This window comes from Glycine max, chromosome 8, assembly GCF_000004515.6.
Source record: "Glycine max cultivar Williams 82 chromosome 8, Glycine_max_v4.0, whole genome shotgun sequence".
Taxonomy (NCBI): Eukaryota; Viridiplantae; Streptophyta; class Magnoliopsida; order Fabales; family Fabaceae; genus Glycine; species Glycine max.
In genome coordinates this window covers 41,811,198-41,834,733 of record NC_038244.2, presented here as the reverse complement: position 1 = coordinate 41,834,733, position 23,536 = coordinate 41,811,198, and the positions used below count along the sequence as shown (strand labels likewise).

The following is a 23,536-nucleotide window of genomic DNA, read 5'->3' as shown; positions in this document are numbered from 1 at the left end:
ATGCTCATCACTTATTTGGACACAATCCTTTCCTTTTACTGAACCCTCAATTTCTTCATTCACATAATTCGATAATCCTTCTATCAATTTTTCAATCTTACTAATCTCTTATAGTATATAAGAGAATATAAAGTTAAAATCAATATAATTATTAAAAAGATTACAAAAATTATATTGATTTTTTTTATCCAAATCTCATCAATTTTTATTAATTTTTCACTAATTTTTGTAATTTTAAATGTACTTTTAAAATTTTATAAAACTTTTTCAAATTTTATAAATTTATAAATTTAAACTATCATAAAAATGTTATAAAGACATTTGATAAATCATAATATTCCAATGTAATCTTTAAAATTCATAATAATATTTTAGGTTAAAATAATCTTTTAAAATCCTAATCTAATTAATCCCTAAATAATTTTTTCTAAAATTATTAAATATCAACTAAACATATTCATAAGAGTAATATTCCTTAATATAATATTCCTAAAATATTCACTGCAAGTGATGTCCTTCGTCTTCTCAGCAACCCCAGATATTCCAAAACCCAGTTACCTGTCTCCGTGGGAATAGGCTAGCTTCAGTGTTCTTAAGCCAAACCCGTCAACGTTCACTGAAATCCGTGAGTGAATAAATGGTTCCTAATTTTCTCATTGCAAGGTTAGCTGTATCACTCACACACCACAGAAGTACCCATATCCAATTGGGTTCTCTGCTGCAACACAAACGCAATGCTTTCCTTCTTTTATTCAATTCATTCACTTCAGGAACCTCTTCTGATTCTGAATCAGATGGAAACCACCAAAAAGGTGGCACCTTTACTGTGTCTTACCTCATCAACTCATGTGGGGTGTCCCCAACACTGGCCAGGAAACTCTCCAATAAGGTCAATTTGAAAACCCCACATGGCCCAAATGCTGTTCTTGATCTTCTCAACAACTATGGGTTTGACAAAATCCAGGTTGCAAAACTTGTTGAGAAACACCCTTTGGTGCTTCTTGCGGATGCAGAGAATACCCTTTTGCCTAAACTCAAGTTCTTACGTTCTATTGGGGTTTCCAACACTGACATGCCTAAGATTTTAATTGCTAACCATAGCTTGAAGAGGAGCTTGAAAAAATTCTTCATCCCAAGATATGAGATCCTCAGACGTGTACTTGGTGATGATCAGGAAGTCGTTAGAGCTATAACAAGTTCCCGATTTGGTATTAATTATGGTGACGCAATGAACTTGGTTCCAAACATTGAGGTTTTGAGGCAGTCTGGTGTGCCCCAAGCTTCTATCTCTTTCATGATGATCCATTGTGGGACTGTAGCCTACTGGAAGCATTCCAGATTTGTGGAAGCTGTCAACACTGCTAAGGAAATCGGGTTTAATCCTTTGAGAACAAATTTTATTGTGGCCATTGAAATGCTTCTGATTAGCAGCAAAGCAGTATGGGAATCAAGGTTTAAGGTTTATGAGAGGTGGGGCTGGAACCGTGAAATGGCTCTTCAAGCATTTCGAAAGTTTCCCAATGTAATGAGGTTGTCAGAGGAGGCATTTAGCAAGAAAATGAATTTCCTAGTGAATGATATGGGTTGGCCATCAGAAGAAATCGCTGAGTATCCTCAAGTTGTAGCATACAACTTAGAGAAGAGGATTATCCCTAGATTCTCGGTAATCAAAATCTTGAAATCAAAAGGTTTGCTTGAGAATAATGTATCCTTTAGTTCCATTATATGCATAACTGAAGAAAAATTTCTGGAAAATTTTGTGATCAGTCTTCAGAAAGATTTGCCTGTCTTACCAGACCTCTATAGAGGTAAGATCAAGCCTTCAGATGTAATGTAGTGTTTGACGGCTTTTGATGGTACTTATCCTAACTTCCAACTTGTCTATTTCAATGCTAAATTGGACTTTGATTTTATCTGCTTTAGCTTTTGGTGTCAGCGTCTATATAATTCTTTTTAGTGGTGATTTTCAATTCAATACAAAGGTTTGTTTATTTCTGTTGATAAAGCACAGCAGAATAAAAGAATACCATATATTTTGTAGGCTGAGGGTAATTCTGATGAATTTTATCTTGATGGTTACCCTCGTGTTTTAAATATGTTTATCTTATCTATAATGGGAACATTTGTTTCAGCTCAGTAGTCTACTAGTTTGTACTGTTATCACATAACCATCCTATGCTTTTTTGCCTTTCATTTTAACCAAAAGTCTCATGAAATAGACATGTCTACAGTTAAAAATGCGGTAAACTTTTTGAATGTCTTGGAGGAGTGGAGGAAGCCCCTTGTTATTTGTTAGAGCATGTGGAATGGATCAATAACCAAAATTCATTTCAATGGAATGAAATTGTGCTACCATTATCATTCTAAGTAATGAATTATGTTATGGTGTCTTACTAGTGTATGATGTAGCCCCTTCAACTTAAAATTGTCTCTACATCTTGTTAGTGCACACTGCTTTTTGGAGTCATGGATGTTTGTAGATTTGAACAATGGTCAATTACTGGTAATCTTAACGATTTTGAAAGGACCCCAGTTACTTGGAAATTATAATAGTTTTAGTTAGAAATTTAGAATATCTAAGTGCTTACAGTTATATAGAAGTAGGAATTAGCTTAAATTAGGAGAGGGTAGAGAAGTGGGCATTCTGTTTTGCTTATATTTGAGAACTGAGCATCACTGCGTTATGCATTGGTGGTCACTGCGTTATGCATTGGTGGTCACTGTATTTTAATAAAACCAGAATAACATCTACGACAGTTATGTGTCAGTCCCCTATTCATTCATTTCCTGCTGGCAATGTTTCTGCATTGAGCTTTTCTGTTCATTATTCTTCCATTGTTATTCAACTACTCAGTGATCATATGCTGTAAACAGGGCTGTTTGATACAAATTATATTAACTTAAGTATAGAACTACAACATTTTCTATAATGTATGTCATGAAACCAATAATAACCAAGAAAATGAAAAAACAAAGCATTGTCAAGACTGAATCATGACGGCAAAAATTGAGAAACTACCAGGCATGCAAGCAAAATTAACAAAACTACTTCAAGTGTCATTTTTATCTTCAGCTGTCTCTTCAAAATTTGTAATTGAAAACATTTGAATAATAACGTAAAAACTAACTAAAAACCAAAAATGTATCATGATGATATAATTCAGTATTGTTTCTGTCTACATTCTACTGTTAGATACAGCAATGGAAGTGTCTTTTTCCCTCAGCATTCTTCTCTGATACATGATAGAGTCTCCATCCCTTATTTTTGCATGGTTTTGTTCCGTAGTTAAACTCAGAGGATCATTGCAGCTTGGCTTTGCAGATTGTTTAGGCAAAGGTCTTCAACCTGTCAGGACCCTAAAATAATTTCCCATAATGAAAGTCACTTGGAATTTAAAATTCACAATTTGAAAGCTAGAAACCTATGCTTACCTTATTCAAACGCATTTTTGTTAAACTGCAAAACTCTTGTATGTTGCTTTGGTGATCAATTTCCATTTTGATGTTTCTGAAAGACTACATTGTTGATATATGAAACAGCTTTTGCATTCCTAGATGGGTGTAGTCTTTCGTTGGTTTGTACGGTGGATGAGAGTAGGATAGTTGTGTGTTACTTTTATTTTGCTACCTTTTGCTGAACACACAAATCTGATTTTGAATTTGTTGCCAACTTAAGCAAACTTTTATTGTCCCTTGCCACGAGGTAGACTTCATGTGAACCTCCACTTCTTGTACGAACACCTTAGAGTGTTTTTGATTTTTTATTTTTTTTGGTATTCGTTTTTGGTTTAATAACCTCTTTTAGTTAAAATTTAAACTTGTTGTATTCAAATTTGTCGTATTTTGTTTGATTGATTAGAAGTTGACACGTGTAAAATTTTGTAATATGTAGGTTCTCATATTGTTTATATTATTGGTTATTGATTATTTATTGATTTAAGGAAAAAAATGATATTCATAATTCAAGGCAAAGAGAGTCTAGACTCAAATAACACTTACAAAGTATTTAAGTTTACATCACTTTAATGAGGTGAGTGAAAATTTGAACCAATAACTTTTCAAATATGATAATGTCTTGTTCTCGTCGACTAATTTCTTGGGCTAAATAAAATATTATTTAGTCAAATTTATAATATTTTAATGATTAAAGTAAATGAAAATATTTATTTTATATAAATCTTTATAAACTTAAAAATAAAATTATTAAGTTCATGTACCACTATAACTACATATATTATATGATATTATTATTTTCTTTAAATTGTATAATTTTACTGTTAATTTAAATATCATTATTATAAATTTTAACTTGAGTGTTATTATTATTATTACTATTATTTTAAATCATGTATTATATTTTTATATAGCATTTATATGTAATAAGTATTTTAATCTATGTATGCATTATGAGTTATTTAAATGCTACGTACTATCTAACTCAATTATTTGAAAAAAATAAAAAAGTAATAGGTTGTTTTAAATGATATATTTTAACTAATATTTGAGTCAATAATTTTTTTAATTTATTATTTTCTATACTTTAATTTATTCAAAAGTATTGCTTGTAAAATTAAAATATTATGAAAATAATCATTTATGTATGTTTGTAAAGTAATTAAATTATTTTATAATTTTATATTTCAAAATTACAAAAACATTTAAATTTAAGTGTAATATTAAATATAATATAATATATTTAATCATTTTAACATCCAATATTAAAATTCTATATTGTGCACAAGTATCATTTTGGCATCAAGTTTGATTATTAAGAACTTATTTAATAACAAGTTATATTTTTGAAAAATAATTTGATATTCAATTATAAAATTCATGAATTAATTGAAAAATAATTTGATATTAAATTATAAAATTCATGGATTAATTTATCCGTAGAATATAATTGTTGTATTTTTCTATATGGTTAGAGATTAAATTAAAAATTTTGTCTTTCAATTTTAAGAATTAAATTATCATCAATTTATATATACCTTGAGGAATTACAATGATTTTTTAGCCTTCTTTATTTCCTTCCTCTCAACTAGGTAAATATATTTTCTGTGCAAATGTTATACGCTAGAGAAGAAAAAATTGGGCTTTTTATCATGAGTAGTGTAATTTTTTAATTAATTACTGACATAAATATATTTTAAAAAATTACAAATATAGACAAGTTGTATTTTGAAAGAATATACTGAAACACGATTTTTCTTTTAAAAAGACGACTTATTCATTTTTGTATGTTTTCAAAATCCATCCATTTTGATAATTAATTAGAAAAATTGCACCACTCTTGTTAAAATAAAAAATAAAAAATAAAAACAAAAGCCAATAGTTTGAGAGAAAAAACCTAGCTACCTTGAAAATGATGTCCTTGCGCTGCGCTAAAGCCCACTTACTGGTCTCCGTGTCATTAGCTTACTGTGTTGTGCATTGCATTGCCCCTTCATCACATCATCAACAACATTCACTTCAATTTCTGAGTGAGTAAATGGTGCGTAATTTTCTTCTCATTGCAAGATTAACTACATCATTCACACACCACAGAAGTAACCCGATCCAATTGGGTTCTCTTCTGCAACACAAACACAATGCATCATTTTTTTTCTTCAATTCCTTCACTTCAGGAATCTCTTCTGATGCTGAATCAGACGATGAAAACCACCACAAAGGTGACACCTTTACTGTGTCTTACCTCATCAACTCATGGGGATTGTCCCCAAAACTAGCCAGTGAACTCTCCAATAGGGTCAATTTGAAAAACCCAGATGGCCCAAATGCTGTTATTAATCTTCTCAACAAATATGGGTTTGAAAAAACCCATCTTGCAAAACTTGCGGAGATAAAGCCCTCCGTCATTGCTGCAAATGCAGAGAATACCCTTTTGCCGAAACTCAAGTTCTTCCGTTCTATTGGGATTTCCAACGCTGACATGCCTAAAATCCTAATTGCTAGCCATCATATGTTGTTTAGAAGCTTGGACAAATGCCTCATTCCACGGTATGAGATTCTAAGTAGTTTACTTCGTGACAAAGGGGAAGTTGTTAGAGCTTTGAAAAATGCCCCATTTGGTTTTACGTATGTTGACATGATGACACACTTGGTTCCAAACATTAGGGTTTTGAGGGAATCTGGCGTGCCTCAAGGTTCCATATCTTACCTGTTGATGCATTCTGGGACTCTAGCCTACAGGGACCATTCCAAATTTGTGGAAGCTGTTAACACTGCTAAGGGATTTGGGTTTAATCCTTTGAAAAGAACTTTTGTCGTGGGTGTTGAAGTTCTTGCCAATAAGAGCAAAGCAGTATGGGAATCAAGGTTTGAGGTTTATGAGAGGTGTGGCTGGAACCGCGAAATAGCTCTTGGAGCAGTTCGAAAGTTTCCCAGTATTGTGAAGTTGTCAGAGGAAGTGTTTATAAAAAAAATGAGTTTCCTAGTGAAGGATATGGGTTGTTCATCAGAAGATATTGCTGAATATCCTCAAGTTGTAACGTACAACTTGGAGAAGAGGATTATCCCTAGATTCTCGATAATCAAAATGTTGAAATCAAAAGGTCTGCTCAAGAAAAATTTGCACTTCAGTGCCATTATTTGCATAACCGAGGCAAATTTTTTGGAGAAATTTGTCATCAATTTTCAGAAAGATTTGCCTTTCTTGCCAGATTACTACAACAGTTTGGCAAATCAACAGAATGTATTATAGGCTTTGAAGGCTTTTGCTGGTGATTGCCCTAACTTCCAGCTTTTCTCTTTCATTGATAAATTGAACTTTGATTTTTGCTGGTTTTTCCTTTTTGTGTCAGTAGTTTTGAGTTTTATTTTCCTTGGGTGGAGAAACTTTTGGTCTGATTTATAGCATATTGATTTTATAATCAAGTATATTAATCCATTTAGTGGTGATTTTCAATTCAACAAATTGGATTATTTTTTTTGTTGACGTACAACTCATGAAAGAAGTGTGCTCTATTGTAGGCCAGGGGTAACTCTGATTAATTTTATCTTGATTGATTGTTGCCCTTTTGCTCTTTTGTTTTAAATATTATGAAAATTTGTTTCAGCTCAGTAGTCTGTACTGTTATCACATACTTTTTGCCATTCATTTTAGCCAAAAGTGGCATGTGATAGACATGTCTACACTTAAAAAACTGCCATGAACTAAATTGAATGTCTTGCCGGAAGCCCCTGGTTATTTGTTAGAGCATGTGGACTGTGGAGGGTATCAATAACCAAAGTTTATTTCCGTAGAATCATATTGAGTTTAGTTGTGCTACCATTACCTTATCAATTTTTAATAAATGAATGCTATTATGGTGTCTTACAAGTTATGATGTAGCCCCTTCGACTTAAAATAGCCACTATCTTGTTCTGCTTGCTGCTATTTGTAGTCATGGATATATATATGGATTTGAACATTTGTCAGTTACTGGTAATTTTTATGCATCTGACAGGGCCAGAGAGTAGTTACTAATTAGTTAGAATAGCTAGGTGGTTACAGTTTTAGAAGTAGGAATTAGCTTAAATAGGAGGAGGCAGTAGAAAGTGGGCATTCTGCTTTGTTTTTATTTGAGAACTAAGCATTGGGATGTGTTAGTACTCACTATATATCTTAATAAAATCAGAATAACATTAGGTCAGGGAATCCACATGTCAGCCCTACATTCATTTCCTCAGCTACAGCATTTTTAGGGTCAGCCACTACTCATGAATGGTGAGTATATGAATATGTTATAGTTCAACAGGTTCATGCGCTGACATGCACGATATACTCCATCCGGCTGAAAGTTAATTGAATTTATTTAATCGAGGATTAACTTAATTTTTTTCCCCAAATTTTCTAAAACTGTTATTTCCATAGCCTAATAACAAATCCCAAATGTAAGATTCCTGTAGATTCACAACATCAACACCTCAGATAACTATAGGAAGAATCACATTATTCATGTCTCTTCCAATATCAATCGAATATGGAGATTGTGACAGGCCAAAATATGTAACATATTTTCTGTTTCATATCTAAGGTTTACTGTTAAAAAGGAGGATTGGTGGGTAAAATTGCAGACTAGTTCAACTACTTATGGATCAGAAATTGTGACTGAATGCTTTTAGTAAGAAAAAGGAAACATATATTGACTTATTATTGATGCGTAAATCTCAGAATAATGAGCAATGAAGCACAAAGGATGCAGCACAATTTAATGCTTCAGATATGAGTTTGTCACTTTGAAAAGGGGTGAGTTATTCATGAATTACAGCAAAGCGTACCGCTCCACTAATATGATTGATAGATTATATGAATATCAAGTTTGTTGATTTGTTTCCTATATTTCCTTCCTCCGAGAGTGGACAGAGTACGTACTTTCATTAAGTATGCCTCAGTTATTTTTGCTCAAGTTGGCTGTTATGTTCTTGCCCACTTCTCAATTTAGGTTGGCACAAAGCTTGGTAATTTTACTGCTACCTAATGTTATACCATTATCAACATATCATGTGTTCTGAGAAATATGAAAGTGAAAGTAAAAGTAAATTACGATTTATTCAGTTGTTAATATTCAATTTTTAGTATCTATATTTGTACAGTGTTTTCCCCCCTATCATCTTGTGCATGTATTGATTTACAATGTTATGAGTGTGATTTTTGTACCATAAAGGAGAGAAGCTACAGGGAAGCCTGAACTGAAAGCAATATACATTTATGCTTGATAATATGAATTCAGTTAGAAATTCTTATTTTGATTGCTCTGTTGTTCATTAATGAGGATCCTATTAAGTAGTAACATACTCTCTTTAGCATCTAGAAATGGAGTGGTGGGTATGTGTAAATTGAATTGGTGCAAGCATGTATCATGTTTCAGGTTAGCCAAAGAAAAATTAGAATGGGAAATAAAATGCATTTGTTGTTCGAGGTTCATAAGTTCAAATTGCTTTGGAGGTTAAAATGTGGAGAAGATAAACCAGGACAAGAATGTTATATTATCATTAATGCAGAGAATTTGCTTTATGGGAGGCTCCATTAATGCATACCAGTTAGGCGATCTCATTAATAATAATTTTGTATTCATGACTTTGATTTAATTTTTTCTGTTCTTTTAGTACACATGTATCAAACCAATTCAGCGTTCTTCCAAAGTCATCACTAGTGTTGGCTAGCAACAGTAGAACATAGAAATTTCATGAGTTCGTAAAAAACATGCTTAATACCTAATGATATTTTCCCCATGTATCATGTATGCATGTGTCTAAGATGAAGAAGCACTACGAAAGCATTGGATTCATATAATTTGAGTGTTCAGTTTCCAATTTTGGTTAATTGTCAAATTTGAAACATGATCAATCAGTTGAACGTCGAAACTACTTTTTAAGAAGATAAATTCCCGTGGGAAAGGAGGCTAGGTCTCCCGGGTAGGAGAGGTATTTCCAACCATTAGATATGGTATTATTACAGACTCTAAAGCAGATGATTCAACAACTACTGTTAAGAGATGTCTTTTAAATTTGAAAAATGTTTTTTTAGTCCCTCTATCAAGACAATGCTAATTCAGCATATAATGAGATAAACATTGATGTGATTTGTGACATTTTTTTTGTGAGAGTTTTGTTTTTTGATTTATTTAATTTAAAAATGATTTCTAGTGCATAAAAATTGTTAGAATATATAAAGAAAAAAATTGTGAGTGTCTCTGAACATAAAATTAGCTTTGTTCTTTCTTCCTTTAACTTAAGTGTATTTTGATAAAAACAAAACAATAGATAGAACGCTATCCATCATTGTTCGCGATAGAAGTAGCTTGAGAGCAATGACTCTCATCCAATTAGTCAATTAGGCCATATAAAACACATTTCAATTAAGAAACCTAAATTAAATATATATAAAAAAATTATCCTTTAAACTTGAAATTAAGTCAATCTTGACTATGATAGAGAACTCAGGCAAGCTTCTGAGGTTGGATCATCATTCAAGCGTTGAGAGGGTTTAGTATGGATGGAGGGAGTGCTTTCTTTCCCAGCACTTTCTTCCTTCATACTCAATCTTTACACAAAAAAAATAAATAATAAAAGAGGGATTTTTTTTGGGGTCACACATCCAAACAACCCCCAATCCCCACCCTAATATGTGAGAACCACCTTGACAAATTCCACTCTACACACATCACTCCATCTACTCCAACTATTGTTTCATTGTCTAAAGTTTTTTTACATTTTCATTAATCACAATTTGACACTTGTGACTTTTAAGATAGCTGGGATAAAATTCAAACTTTTAAAAGATGTGAGATTTTGTGACTGATTTATGATTTTAAAAAAATCTTTACACTTTGAGTACATACAAATTAAATATATAAATAGTTATGCATAATAATTATTTTGATGTAAGTTTTTTTCTTGATTAATCTATTCCAATACTGTATATTTAAATATTTATTTTGGACATTAAGACTACCACTTTCTAAATTAGTTTACTTTTTATATTATTTCCCCACCCTTATTATTTGATAATTTTGCAATTAGTCTAAACTTAAATCATTATTATATGAGTATGTTATTATCTTTAAATTTAAATTAATTATAATTTATTTTATTTCAAATTATAGCAATTAGTTTTATTTTAAATTTAAATTAAGTGATTTTAATTATTATCTTTACATTCAAATTAAATGTAACAAAAAAATTCAAATTTTATCATATTTTGTTTTAACTTCTAATAAGTATTTTTTTTATTGTTTAAATTATAATACTACATTTTAAATTTAAATCAAATTTAAATGTTATTTTTATATAAATTTAATTCATAAAAAATATAATAAAGTTTTTATTTATTTATAGTTAAATAATTATATATAGAGCATATTTACCCAATTACCCTCAACATTTCTAGGGTTAAAATTGTAGTTCTGTTTCTAACTGTCCTTCCCTACCCTGCATATGGTGGTGATGAGGCAGTGTCTGAAATGTGAAACTTGATTAGGCAAAATGGTGAGTGAAAATGGTGAATAGATTCCTCATTCTAAAATTAACTTCATCTTTTCCATTCACCAAATCCATTTTCTTTCTCTGCTGCAACATACATAGCCCAATGCTCTCTTTTTCTTTAACCCATTCACTTTAGGGTTTGTTTGGTAGGATGAATGGAGAAGAAAAAACACCGGCTTTGGCTCCAAAGAGATTCATCAATCATCAGATACATCAAATGCTGTCCTTAGTCTTCTGAAAACCTACGGATGCTCCGAAAGCCAGTTCTCTGTCTTGCCAAGAGGTTACTCTCATTGCTCTTAATCAAATCTCACTACATTAAATTCTGTGAGCGAGTAAATGGTGTCTAATTTTCTTCTCATTGCAAGGCTGTCTGCATCATCATCATTCACACGCTACTAGAGCACCCATATTCCATTGGATTCTCTGTTGCAACACAAACACTCTGCTTCACTTTTTTTCTTCAATTCATTCACTTCAGGAACCTCTTTTGATTCTGAATCAGATGGAAACCACCATAAAAGTGGCACCTTTACTGTGTCTTACCTCATTAACTCATGTGGGGTGTCCCCAAAACTGGCAAGGGAACTCTCCAACAGGGTCAATTTGAAAAACCCTGATGGCCCAAATGCTGTTCTTGATCTTCTCAAGAATTATGGGTTCTGCAAAACAAAACTTGCAAAACTTGTTGGGAGACATCCTTTAGTGCTTGTTGCAGATGCAGAGAATACCCTTTTGCCTAAACTCAAGTTCTTTCGTTTTATTGGGGTCTCCGACGCTGGCATGCCTAAAATCCTGATTGCTAATAGTTCTATCTTGAAGAGGAACTTGGAAAAATGCCTCATCCCACGTTATGAGATCCTAAAGAGTGTACTTTGTGATGATCGGGAAGTTGTTAGAGCTTTGAGAAATTCCCCTCTTGGTTTTATATATGGTGACTTAGTGAATGCCTTGGTTCCAAACATTAAAATTTTGAAGCAATGTGGTGTGGCTCAGGCATCCATATCATTACTAATAACCATTGCTCTGTCTGCAGCGTATGTGAAGCATTCCAGATTTGTGGAAGCAGTCAAAACAGTTAAGGAAATTGGGTTTAGTCCTTTGAAAAATAATTTTGTCGTGGCTATTTCTGTGCTTGTAACTATGAGGAAATCAGTCTGGGATTCAAGGTTTGAGGTTTACCAGAGGTGGGGCTGGAACCATGAAATGTCTCTTCGAGCATTTAGAAAGTTTCCTGGTTTTATGATATTTTCAGGGGAGACTTTTACCAAGAAAATGAGTTTCCTGGTGAAGGATATGGGTTGGCCATCAGAAGCTATTGCTGAATATCCTCAAGTTGTAGCGTACAGCTTGGAGAAGAGAATTATCCCTAGATTCTCAGTAATCAAAATCTTGAAATCAAAAGGTGTGCTAACATGTACATTAGTTCCATTATTTGCATAACCGAGGAAAAGTTTTTGGAGAAATTTGTCGTCAATTTTCAGAATGTTTTGCCTTTCTTACCAGATGTTTACAGAGGTGTGATCAATCCTTCAAATGTATTGTAGTCTTTGAATGTTTTTATGGATATGGTTCTAAGTTCCAACTTTTTTTTATTTCAATACTAAATTGAAGCTTGAGTTTAGCCTTCTTTCATATTTTGTGCGAATATTTTGAGTTTTATTGTTTTGGGTAGAGGTCAAATTTATAGGATGCTCCAATGCTGATTATTTAAACTACTATATAAATCCCTTTACTGGTGACTTCCAATTTCAATAGCTTGGTTTGTTTATTTTCGTTGAAATCACAAAACACATTAAAAGAAAGATACCTATGTCTTGTAGGCCGGGCATAATTCTGATGAATTATTTTTATAGCAACAAGTATTGGTAACTTACTTTAAGGGCTTTATCTTGTTCTCTTCCCCACATGTGATAGGCATGTGCAATGTCAATACTTCAAACTACCATACATTATATAGAATGTTTGGGAGGAAGTGTAATGCTCTGATCGAATCATACTAAAATGAGAGAGATTCAGAGACTGTATAGGTATGGAACTGTATAGTTAAAGATGATTTAAAAGAATTAATTAGTACTAATTATACCAATAATATGCATCTAAAATCAAATCAAATTACAATTTACAAATTAATTGTGCTACTATGACCATTCTTTATAATTAAATACTGTAAAGATGTCTTACAATTTAATAATCTTCCTCTACTTAAACTTGTCACTATAGTGCATACTGTTATGTCGTGGATACATTCAGCTTTGAACTTTTTGTCAACTATTGGTACTCTTGATGTTTTATATATCTTATATATTATCTTAACCAGAAAACAGGGATGATTACTTTAACAATGTTTGTAATCAAAGTCAATTTAATGCTTCTATGCTTCTTCAATGAAGATATCTAAGCACAATGTGCTGAGAGATTTATTAGTATCAAGTATTAACTGTTATTGGTGAAGATTGGAAATTTTATTATTTTTCTCTTGTAGAATCAGGCCATTAAGCTGATGGACAAGGGTGCAACTTTATTTCCCTAAAATATTTGAAACTGCATTTAACTTAAGGAGCTGCTTCCATTATAAGCATTGTGGACTTGAGCACTGTCCTTTATTTTGAACTGATACTACTAATCCAATCTTTTCTACTTGTACATACAAGGACCCTTTTTATGATGGATTGTTTGGCCTTGATATTTTGAAAGAAAAAATAAATAAAAGGGAAAAGGATTGCAAGAGATTGATTGGTAAACATATTATACATGAGGAATATTTGATAGGGACCACTACGAAATGAACAAAATTTATTAGAGATCAAAAATAAAATTTATTAATTTATCAGCAACTAAAAATTATTTTCTTTATTAGGGATTCAGCATAATTATTTTTATTAAAGACCCAAAACAAGATTGGTTAACTTATTATGGACCTTAAACATATTTTAGCCCAAATCGAAATGACAAGTTTATTTTTTTATTTTTTGAGGCTTCCTTTCAAGATGAAACCCTTTATCTTTGGATAGAACTGCCTCTTTTTCTATCTTCTGAATTGTGTTAAGTTGAGAAGTTATCATCAACGATATCATTTTGTTATGTAACATAGTGAGAAGTACTGTTAGACACCATATACTCTTTTTGGAACATATAGTGTTTCACTGTTTTTGTTTTTGGAATTGTAGTCTATGACGTGCGGTGCAAATTTTAGGTGATCTAATGTATAATGGTGGTAGCCTGCTTGATTAAACAGATTTAATTGAATAACAATATATGATACATTGATACGGTTGAAAAATTTACGAGGACATTTCTGTTAATTGTGTTGTGCTTATCTTGAGTGTGTGCTTTTAGAAGTCATTCATAATATTAACCTATTGTCCTCTTTTGTGAATGATGTACTTTCCAACTGCATGAATCACTTTTGTTATATACATGTTATTTACAAATTTGAACTTCTCAATAATTTGGCATAAGCAGTGCCATTCTTCTTTATGCCCGTTCTCAAAATCATAAAAATGGTTGAGAACCAAGATTTTTTTACAGATAAAAAAATAATAAATACATTAAAAAGAATAATATTTTTTTAAAATTAATCTTATTATTAATAATTCCACGTGACTCTAATATTTTATTACCACTCCTCTTCTTGCTGTAAACTTTTTTAATGGGTGGTTTATTAATAAATGTCCACAATAGAAAGAGCTGGCAGAGGAAAATTTAATAGAAGCATTAAAATAAAATAAGAAACTTTACAATTAAACAATGAAATTACATGAACTTCTTTTCCTTTATTCCCAAATAGAAAATGAGACCTCACAATCCTTGAAAGACACTGCTATAACATCTTTCATACATTATTATACATCATACACTGTCGTAAACTCAAATGACTTGTTTTTTAAAGATGATCATGAACTCAAAATGACATTGCTAAAGAAAGACAATTCCTCATATTCTTTTTATGCAGGGACCAAAGAGCCAATTCTGAACAAAGAAGATACAACGCCATTGTTGGAGCACAACATGAAGAATTTCAACTTCAAAACGCTAGAAGAGCAATCCCTATGCCAATTCAAAGCACAATATTAGTAAAAAGCATTAAAATGGCCAGACTTTTGATAGTAAAAAAATTGTAACTAAAATAGCTATAGAGGGAATAGAACAATTATATAGAATTTCTAGTAACTGATTAGACAATTTATTTTATCCTTAATTTCTAATAAGTGATGTAATATGAACATAAAATAAATAAAGCATATGACAAGAAATAAAAAAACTCAAAGTGTAAATATTAGTTTAGAAATTAAATAAAAATTACATTAATTTCTTGTTGACTAAATGGTAAACAATACTAAGTATCATTTTAGGTAATCAAACGAGCTATATATATCTTTTACTTATCCTTTTAATATAATTTTAATTAAACATAAGCATAAGTGCACTTTTGAATCAAGGAGACACTTTTGAATCCCATTTCACAAATATTAGGAAGAAAAGGCATACCTAGTCATGAATAAAGAGTGTGTTTCACTTGTGAAGGAAGAAATTTTTATAAGGGACACACATGCTGGATGCTTGGGTGTACTAATGGACCTCCAATGGGAGCAATGCATTGCACGAATTCATATGGCATATCCTCTACTTCAAAAGCTGAAGTGTTTCCAAAGAACGCAGTGCTCCTTTCTCAATAATGATGGAATTCAAGTTATATAAATATTTGAGATATAGTTTCTTTAGTCGCTGAAACCCTCCATCTTGAAAATACAAATTTTCACCTTCATAAGAATTCTTGCTCATGTAGAGGAACAACAAATGTGGCATATTTTGTAGAGATTTCAATGGATCATCAGTTAAGTGGGAACATATCAAAGACAATTTTACAAGATTTTGGAGTTGAGGAACCCACTCTGGAACCTTATTTAACTGCCCAGATAGCCCAAGCTTTTGCAACATAGGCAGTGATGAAATAATGGGCAAATCAATTACTTCATCTTCTGTTCACTCAATATATAGTTTCTCCAAGTTTCGCATCTCATTTATTGATGAACATAGAGTTCTCTGATTAACTCTACTATAACATCTTCCGGAATTGTTTCACAATCAAAGTGATATAGATGAGGCAGCCTTTGTAGGGACGTCATACCTCCAAGACTAATAGAAGGAATCATCAAAATAAAACAACCCAAAAGATATCTTAGCTTTGTAAGCTGGCAAAACTCCTGTGGCAATAACAACATGCTACAAGGTTCAAGTCTGATGTCTAGGGTCTCGAGGTTCTGGAGTTTACAAATTAATTTCGGAAGACTATGAATGTTGTTTTTAGAAAGGTACGAAGAGTAACGATAAAAGGAAGTTAGGAAATATTTTGTAACTGCATAAGACTTTCTTTATTGATCTCAAAAGCAGATTGCATTTTACAAAGAGATACTAAAAAATATATATAAAACTCCTACGGGATAGTTGCCTAGAAAATAGAAGATAAACTAAAAAAATAAATAAACTAGTGCATGTATAGCATAACAGATGGTAATGGTCCTACAAAATAGCAACAACTTAGAAAATCTGTTTCAAGAATCAAACAGTCAACACTCCTCCTTGACTCTGGAACAGCATACACCAAGCCTCTGTCTCAAGAATTCATATCTAGCTTTAGGAAGCACCTTTGTTAGGATATCAACACTTTGTTCTTTTGTTGTGCAGTAAATTAATTTCACTTCTCCTTCCTTTTGTGTCCCTGAGAAAATAGAGCTTTATCTTGAAGTGTTTTGTTTTGCCATAAAAAACTGGGTTATTTGAAATTAAAATTACAACTTGATTATCCACAAATATCTGCGTATTATCTTGTTGTTCCATATGCAAATTTGTCATAAGCTTTATGATCCAGAGCTTGATTTACAGCAGCAGTTGCAACTACATATTCTGCTTCTGTTGTGGATTGAGCTATAACGTATTGTTTCTTTGATTGCCATGAAAAAAAATTCCAAAACCAAAGCTAAAAAGATAACCTAAAGTACTTCTTATATCAACAGCACATCCAGCCCAATCACTATCAGAATAACCAAAAAGTCTGAAGTTTTTAACATAATGGTATCTTATTCCAAAATCAATTGTGCCCTTAACATATGTAAGAACTCTTTTCGCTGCCTGAAAATGAATTCTACTAGCACAGTTCATGTACCTTGATAACAAGCTTATTGCATGCAAGATGTCAAGCCTTGATGCACTTAAATACATTAGGCAGCCTATAAGGCTCCTATACAGTTTTTCATCCACTTTTGTAGCTCCGTCTTCTTTGCAAAACTTCTCCTTTTGATTCATTGGAGTTGCAGCTGGTTTGTACCCCTCCATGTTGAACTTCTTGAGAACTTCATTTGTATATTTTTCCTGGCAAAGAAATATTTCATTTTTTTTATACACCTGCATACCAAGAGAGAATGTCATCCTTCCAAGGTCTGTCATTTCAAAAGTATCTTTCATTTCTTCCTTGAACTTATCAATATACTCCTCGTTGCTTCCCAAAACCAGTAAATCATCAACATATAGAGATACTACAAGTATTTCACCATCAGTCTTTGTAACATCCCAATTTTTGTAATCTAGATTAAAAAGGATTGTTATTTATAAATAAATAAAGTTTTAGAAAAATGATGAGATTTTATAAATAAATAAATAAGGGATATAATTATTAATTAAAATAATGATTTGAGAGAAAATAAAAAGGGTATTTCATTTATTTGTTTGATAGAAAATAAAATAGAGTTTGTTTTTATAAAATAAATAAATAAATAAATATAGAGCAAATAATAGGTTGACTACCCTAGGTATAAATAGTTATGTTAAGTCAGGTGTCTCTTTTTGGCCTCATTTTCGTTTTTCTCCTTCTCCTCTCAAAACCCTTTCTTTTTTCCGCAGCCCACCAAACCTGTCTTACAAAAAGGACGATCTCAGGCTCATTCACCGTTGGATCGTCGTGAAATTTGAGCACCAGGTTCACAACCAAATTCCGAGAATTCTCACCGTTGGGAATTTTGATATTATGTCTGAGCTTAAAGAAAAACCCTTCGCATTGTAGCCTTTTATTTTCCCGCAAAAACCCAAAACTGTCTCGGTAAAACTATGATCCCGGTTTCGTTAACCGTTGGATTTTCATGAAATTTGGATATGTTGTTCAAAATTAAATTTCTCACACTTCCACCGTTGGGATTTTCGAGATAACATTTGTGAAGAGAGAAAAAGGAATCGCATGAAGACAGTACATGTGTAGGGATCCTTAGAGAACTAAATTTGAGTTTATTTTGGGATGTTTATTGAATTATTATTTTTCTTTATGATTATGAATACAATATTATTGTGTTCTATGTACCAATTGATGTCCTGATGAGAATTGATTGATAAACTTGAGTGCTCTTGATATCTTTGTGTTAACCCATGATTTTGATACAATTGTGAGGAACTATTTCAGAGGTTTTACATTCTATGTTGTGATAAAATCTTTTATATAAATTGTTATGTTGAGGTTATGAAATGATGATTCAAACTGTGAGTATGTGGTAAATTGAACATGTGACAGATGATGAAATACATGTGTATTGAGATGAGATGTGTGTATTGAGTTGTAAACTATGAACTGTGCAATCACACAATTGTAAGACCCTTTAAGGGCGATGAGTATTGTGATGGGATCTGTGGGAACCCGACGAGTTAAAATGATTTTGAAAACAATTGAGTAGATATGTGTATTGCATAGTTCATAGGTAAAGTGTATATGATTCATGAGGTGTGATAACATGTTAAATTGAGATTATACCATTGTGATTGGGATTAAGTGTATGTGATAAATTGAGTATGTATATGATTGAGATATATATGTGCATTGAGTTGTGAACTATGAATTGTACAATCACACGATCATAAGTCCCTTCAAGGGCGACAAGTTAATGCTAAGTCCCTTTTAGGGCAACGAGTTGATGTTAAGTCCCTTTTAGGGCGACGAGTTGATGCTAAGTCCCTTTTTAGGCGACGAGTTAATGTTAAGTCCCTTTAAGGGCGACGAGTTAAATTATTTTAAGAACAATTGAGGAGTCGTGTGTTTTGTACAGTTCATAGATAGAATCTGTGTGCTAAAATGTTTTCTGGGTTGGACCTGAATCAGGAGGGAGAGGCCTTGACGGACTCTTCGGAGTGTAGGCCTTGGGGGTCACACGGTTTGAGTGTTCCTTTAAGCCTATGTTGATGCCATATGGTTGGAGCATTCTCGCAAAACACTGTGACCCTGACTGGTCTCCCTATGATATTACCTAGTGAGAGTGACTTGACTTACTATTGTGTGGTTTGTCTTGTCATGTACTCCTAGGCGGCCGACGAGGTTTTTCACTGACATGGTACCACATTGCATATAGGCTTGAGTCTTAGCATAACTGTTGCATACGCTTGCTAATTGTTTATTATGAAATTGATGTGTTATTATGTCTTGATCGGAGTGTGTGATTCCTGTGTATTGTGATTGATGATTGAAAAGTGTGATTGATGAATGACAAAGTGATGAAATAGTGTGAGATATGCTAAGTAAATTGTATTTGGCTACTATATGTTGTGTTGTTTCTCTCTAGTAGTTAGAAATGTGATAACTCACTCCCGGTTTGCTGTTTGTGTTTGGATCCTGTGATGATCTTGAACTTTGTGTTCGGGGGAGCAGATGAATAGGTGGATGACTATGAAGAAACTCATGCTAGAGGACACAGGAACACCACGCTCTGATAGAATGTGACATTAGGATATTGGTTCTATATTAATTGTATGAAACTTAGATGGTTTTCTTTGAGCCGAGATGACTTTATTATTTATTTGGACAAGTTTGAATATGATGTAGAAGAAAGTGAATGTGAGCCTTTTACCCATTTGAAAGGCTTGTATTTAAAAATGTTTTAAAAATACTTTTAATTAATATTTGAATTTTTATTCCTTTATTAATATATATGTGAGGGGTAGAGGGTGTCACAGTCTTCTTCACATATAAAGTAGATTCACTTAAACTTTTTTTGAAGCCTAAGTTCACCAAGTGTGCATCAATTCTGTTATACCATGACCGCGGTGCCTGTTTTAAACCATGCAAATCTTTCCTTAATCGATATACTTTCTCCTCTTGCCCTTGAACAACAAACCCTTCAGGTTGCTCAACGAAAATTTCTTCCTCCAAGTATCCATTTAAGAAGGCTGATTTCACATCCATTTGATGTATAATCCATCCCTTTTGTGCAGCAAGAGACATCAACATTCTTATGGTTTCTAGCCTGACAACTGGGGCAAATGCCTATGAAAAATCAACACTAAACACTTGAGCATATCCTTTAACAATAAGCCTTGCCTTGTATTTGTTTACAGAACCATCCGGATTGAGCTTGGTTCTATAAACCCACTTGACACCAATCGCTTTCTTGTGGTGAGGTCTGTCCACCAGCTCCCATGTTTTATTTTTTCAATCATTATAAGCTCCTCTTTCATTGCATTTATCCATTTATGATCAACTATAGCTTCTTCATATCCCTCAGGCTCCATCACAACAACATTACACCTTTGGTAGATGTCTAAAAGGGATCTGGTTCCTCTAATGGGTTCTTCAACATCTTCATTCTCCTCCTGAAACTCAAACTTCTTATCATTTTTCCAGTTCCAACTATCTGACTCCAGAAATTTGACATCTCTGCTGACAATTACTTTGTTGCTTTGTGGTAGGTAGATTTTGTAGGCCTTTGAAGTTGAGCTATAACCTACAAAAATTCTAGATTCTGCTTTCTTGTCAAGTTTGTCTCTCTTTACTTGAGGTATGTAAGAGAAACATAGGTAGTCAAATGTCTTCAGATTTGTTAGCTTTGGTTTGTAGTCGTGCCATTCTTCAAATGGAGTCTTTTTTTGCAAAGCTTTTGTTGGCAACCTATTCAGCAAAAAAGCTGTTGTGTGTGCAGCCTCTGCCCAAAATTCCTTTGGCAACCCTTTGTCATGAAGTAAGCACCTTGTCATCTCCATAATTGTTCGGTTTTTCCTCTCCACAACACCATTCTGTTGTGGAGTGTATGGTGCTATCAATTGATGTTCAATGCCTGCATCTATACAAAACTTGTTAAATTTTTTAGAGGTATATTCAGTTCCATTATCGAACCTGATCACTCTTGCATCCACTTTGAGTTTCAACCCAAGCTTTAAACTTCATAAAGATGTCAATGGATCATCAGTTAAGTGGGAACATATCAAAGACAATTTTACAAGATTTTGGAGTTGAGGAACCCACTCTGGAACCTTATTTAACTTCCCAGATAGCCCAAGCTTTTGCAACATAGGCAATGATGAAATAATGGGCAAATCGATGCCTTCATCTTCTGTTCATTCAATATATAGTTTCTCCAAGTTTTCCATCTCATTTATTGATGAACATATAGAGTGCTTCCCAGTCCTTCCTTGACATTAAGCAAGCTTAAATTCCTTAATTGCTTCAGTTTTCCAAGTTTTCTTATTACTATAACATCTTTCGGAATTGTTTCACAATCAAAGTGATATAGATGATGCAGCCTTTGTAGGGACTTCTTACCTCCAAGACTAATAGAAGGAATCATCAAAATAAAACAACCCAAAAGATGTCTTAGTTTTGTAAGCTGGCAAAACTCCTGTGGCAATAACAACATGCTACAAGATTCAAGTCTGATGTCTAGGGTCTCGAGGTTCTGGAGTTTACAAATTAATTTCGGAAGACTATGAACAACTAGATCAGTCTGAAAGCTTTAAGCATAAATACTTTAAGTGTCCTAGATTTCCCCAATTTTCAGCAACAGAATTCAATTGACAATATTCAAAATCAAGTACCTTCAATAGCCTGTATTTTCTAGGGATTCTTTGCACAAATTCATTGGTTAATTCTGATTCTTTATCTGCAAAAACAAGTAGCGACCTAGTGTGTGAGCTTTTAGTATTCCCCATTAAATAATTTGAATAGCTTGCTATTGATAAGCGTCGAATCATCCCACTTGAGATTGACTCATCTTCTTTATTAATATGCTGGCAGAAGCTTAAATCCTTGAATTTTCCAAGGATCATCTCACGTAATAAGTCATGAAAATGACAATGCCTAGCTTTGCCATCTACAATAAATGAAGACACTTGCACTAAACTTCTACCAAACAACTCTGTTAAATATTGTTGTACAACTTTCTCCAAAGTTTTTCCTTCTTCAGCTTTTACAAATCCTTCAGTTATCCACTGTCGAATTAGTCTTCCTGATTTAACTTCATGGTCTTCATTTATATATATATATATATATATATATATATATATATATATATATATATATATATATATATATATATATATATATATATATATATATATATATATATATATATATATATATATATATATATATATATATATATATATATATATATATATATATATATATATATATATATATATATATATATATATATATATTCCAAAATACAATAAGCATGACTTAAGATAGTATGACAATTCATCATAACTAAAACATAAAATCTTTTTTATACCAATTAAATGGGGTTTTTTCCATCTCTGAACTTAGACTCTTCCAAGTTTTCCCCCATACAAATGGAGTCATTTCTTTGCAAGATAAAAGACTACCAATAGCTGCAATTGCTAGAGATAAACCCTTACATTTTTCAACAAAATCAGAAGATATATTCATGAGGTCTTCTGGACAACGTCCATTGTTGTGACGACGGAATGCCTTCTTGCAAAAGAGTCCATAGATTTTTCAAAAGTTAAAGGTTCCAGCTCATGCACCTTATCAAAAGTAGAATTCATACAAGAGTCTACAGCATCCTTGCTCCTAGTTGTCGCTAATATTCTACTTCGATTGTTAATATCAAGCATAGAATTCATTTCTTATTTTCTTATAACTCAAGTTAGCTATAAAAAAAGACAACACCTTAAGCCGGAAAGCATGTGTTTAAACACATTTTGTCTTTGTAATTTAGTGTTTTTCTTTCATTCCTACATTTTTTTTTCATTTTTGTCCTTCTAAAATGTGTTTTTTGTTTTTCATTTTTAAATAACGCTTTGAACGTTAAAAAATATTATCTAAAATATTTTAAGGACGAAAAATAAAACAAACATATTTTGTAAGTATGAAAATGATTTTTTTATGGAATGAAAAAAATGTATTTAAGTCTTTTTTAATTTTTAACTAATGAAATTTATTTGCTAGAGAAATTTCTGAATTTTGTGATTTAGCTAAGGACAAAGTGAGAAACACCTAACTTCTGCCATTTACCTGATCTATATAACGTTTTTTCAGCATGTGTGGGACCATGTGTCTATGGTCCTGATCTTGGTTAATGTGGCTCACGTTTTTTCGAAGTTCAATGAGTTTCACATATGTTTATGACAATGTCTTCACGTGGGTGAGTGGATTCAATGCGTTGTAAGGATTGCAAGATTAATTAACAGCATCGTTCACACGCTATAAGAGGGAAGTGGAATCCTTGCAACTGCACAAAATATGCACCCTTGGCTTAATATTTTATCATTAAAAATTTAATAAACATAATAGAAA

At 32.4% G+C, this 23,536-nt stretch overlaps 3 protein-coding genes across 3 annotated transcripts; all 3 read left to right on the top strand.

The window, feature by feature from the left end:
- Positions 1–491: 491 nt before the first annotated feature.
- Positions 492–1,913, top strand: LOC100775533 (transcription termination factor MTERF15, mitochondrial). Its single transcript, XM_003530671.5, has one exon. The coding sequence runs from the start codon at positions 638–640 to the stop codon at positions 1,835–1,837; it is 1,200 nt and encodes a 399-aa protein (XP_003530719.1). The 5' UTR covers positions 492–637; the 3' UTR covers positions 1,838–1,913.
- Positions 1,914–5,181: 3,268 nt separating this feature from the next.
- LOC100806920 (transcription termination factor MTERF15, mitochondrial) lies at positions 5,182–9,393 on the top strand. Its single transcript, XM_041004709.1, has 2 exons — positions 5,182–6,722; positions 8,156–9,393. The coding sequence occupies exon 1, from the start codon at positions 5,492–5,494 to the stop codon at positions 6,701–6,703; it is 1,212 nt and encodes a 403-aa protein (XP_040860643.1). The 5' UTR covers positions 5,182–5,491; the 3' UTR covers positions 6,704–6,722; positions 8,156–9,393.
- A 1,518-nt stretch (positions 9,394–10,911) lies between these two features.
- On the top strand, positions 10,912–12,603 carry LOC100806386 (uncharacterized). Its single transcript, NM_001255912.3, has 3 exons — positions 10,912–10,971; positions 11,119–11,251; positions 11,474–12,603. The coding sequence occupies exons 1-3, from the start codon at positions 10,969–10,971 to the stop codon at positions 12,409–12,411; spliced, it is 1,074 nt and encodes a 357-aa protein (NP_001242841.2). The 5' UTR covers positions 10,912–10,968; the 3' UTR covers positions 12,412–12,603.
- Positions 12,604–23,536: the final 10,933 nt, after the last annotated feature.

Excerpts from the sequence above, each read along its gene's own strand:
- LOC100806386 (NM_001255912.3), top strand. Across the intron at positions 11,252-11,473 it reads GTTCTCTGTCTTGCCAAGAG|ATGGAAACCACCATAAAAGT; the intron begins GTTACTCTCATT and ends ATTCTGAATCAG.
- LOC100806920 (XM_041004709.1), top strand. The coding sequence starts at position 5,492 with ATGGTGCGTAATTTTCTTCTCATTGCAAGATTAACTACATCATTCACA.
- LOC100775533 (XM_003530671.5), top strand. The coding sequence starts at position 638 with ATGGTTCCTAATTTTCTCATTGCAAGGTTAGCTGTATCACTCACACAC.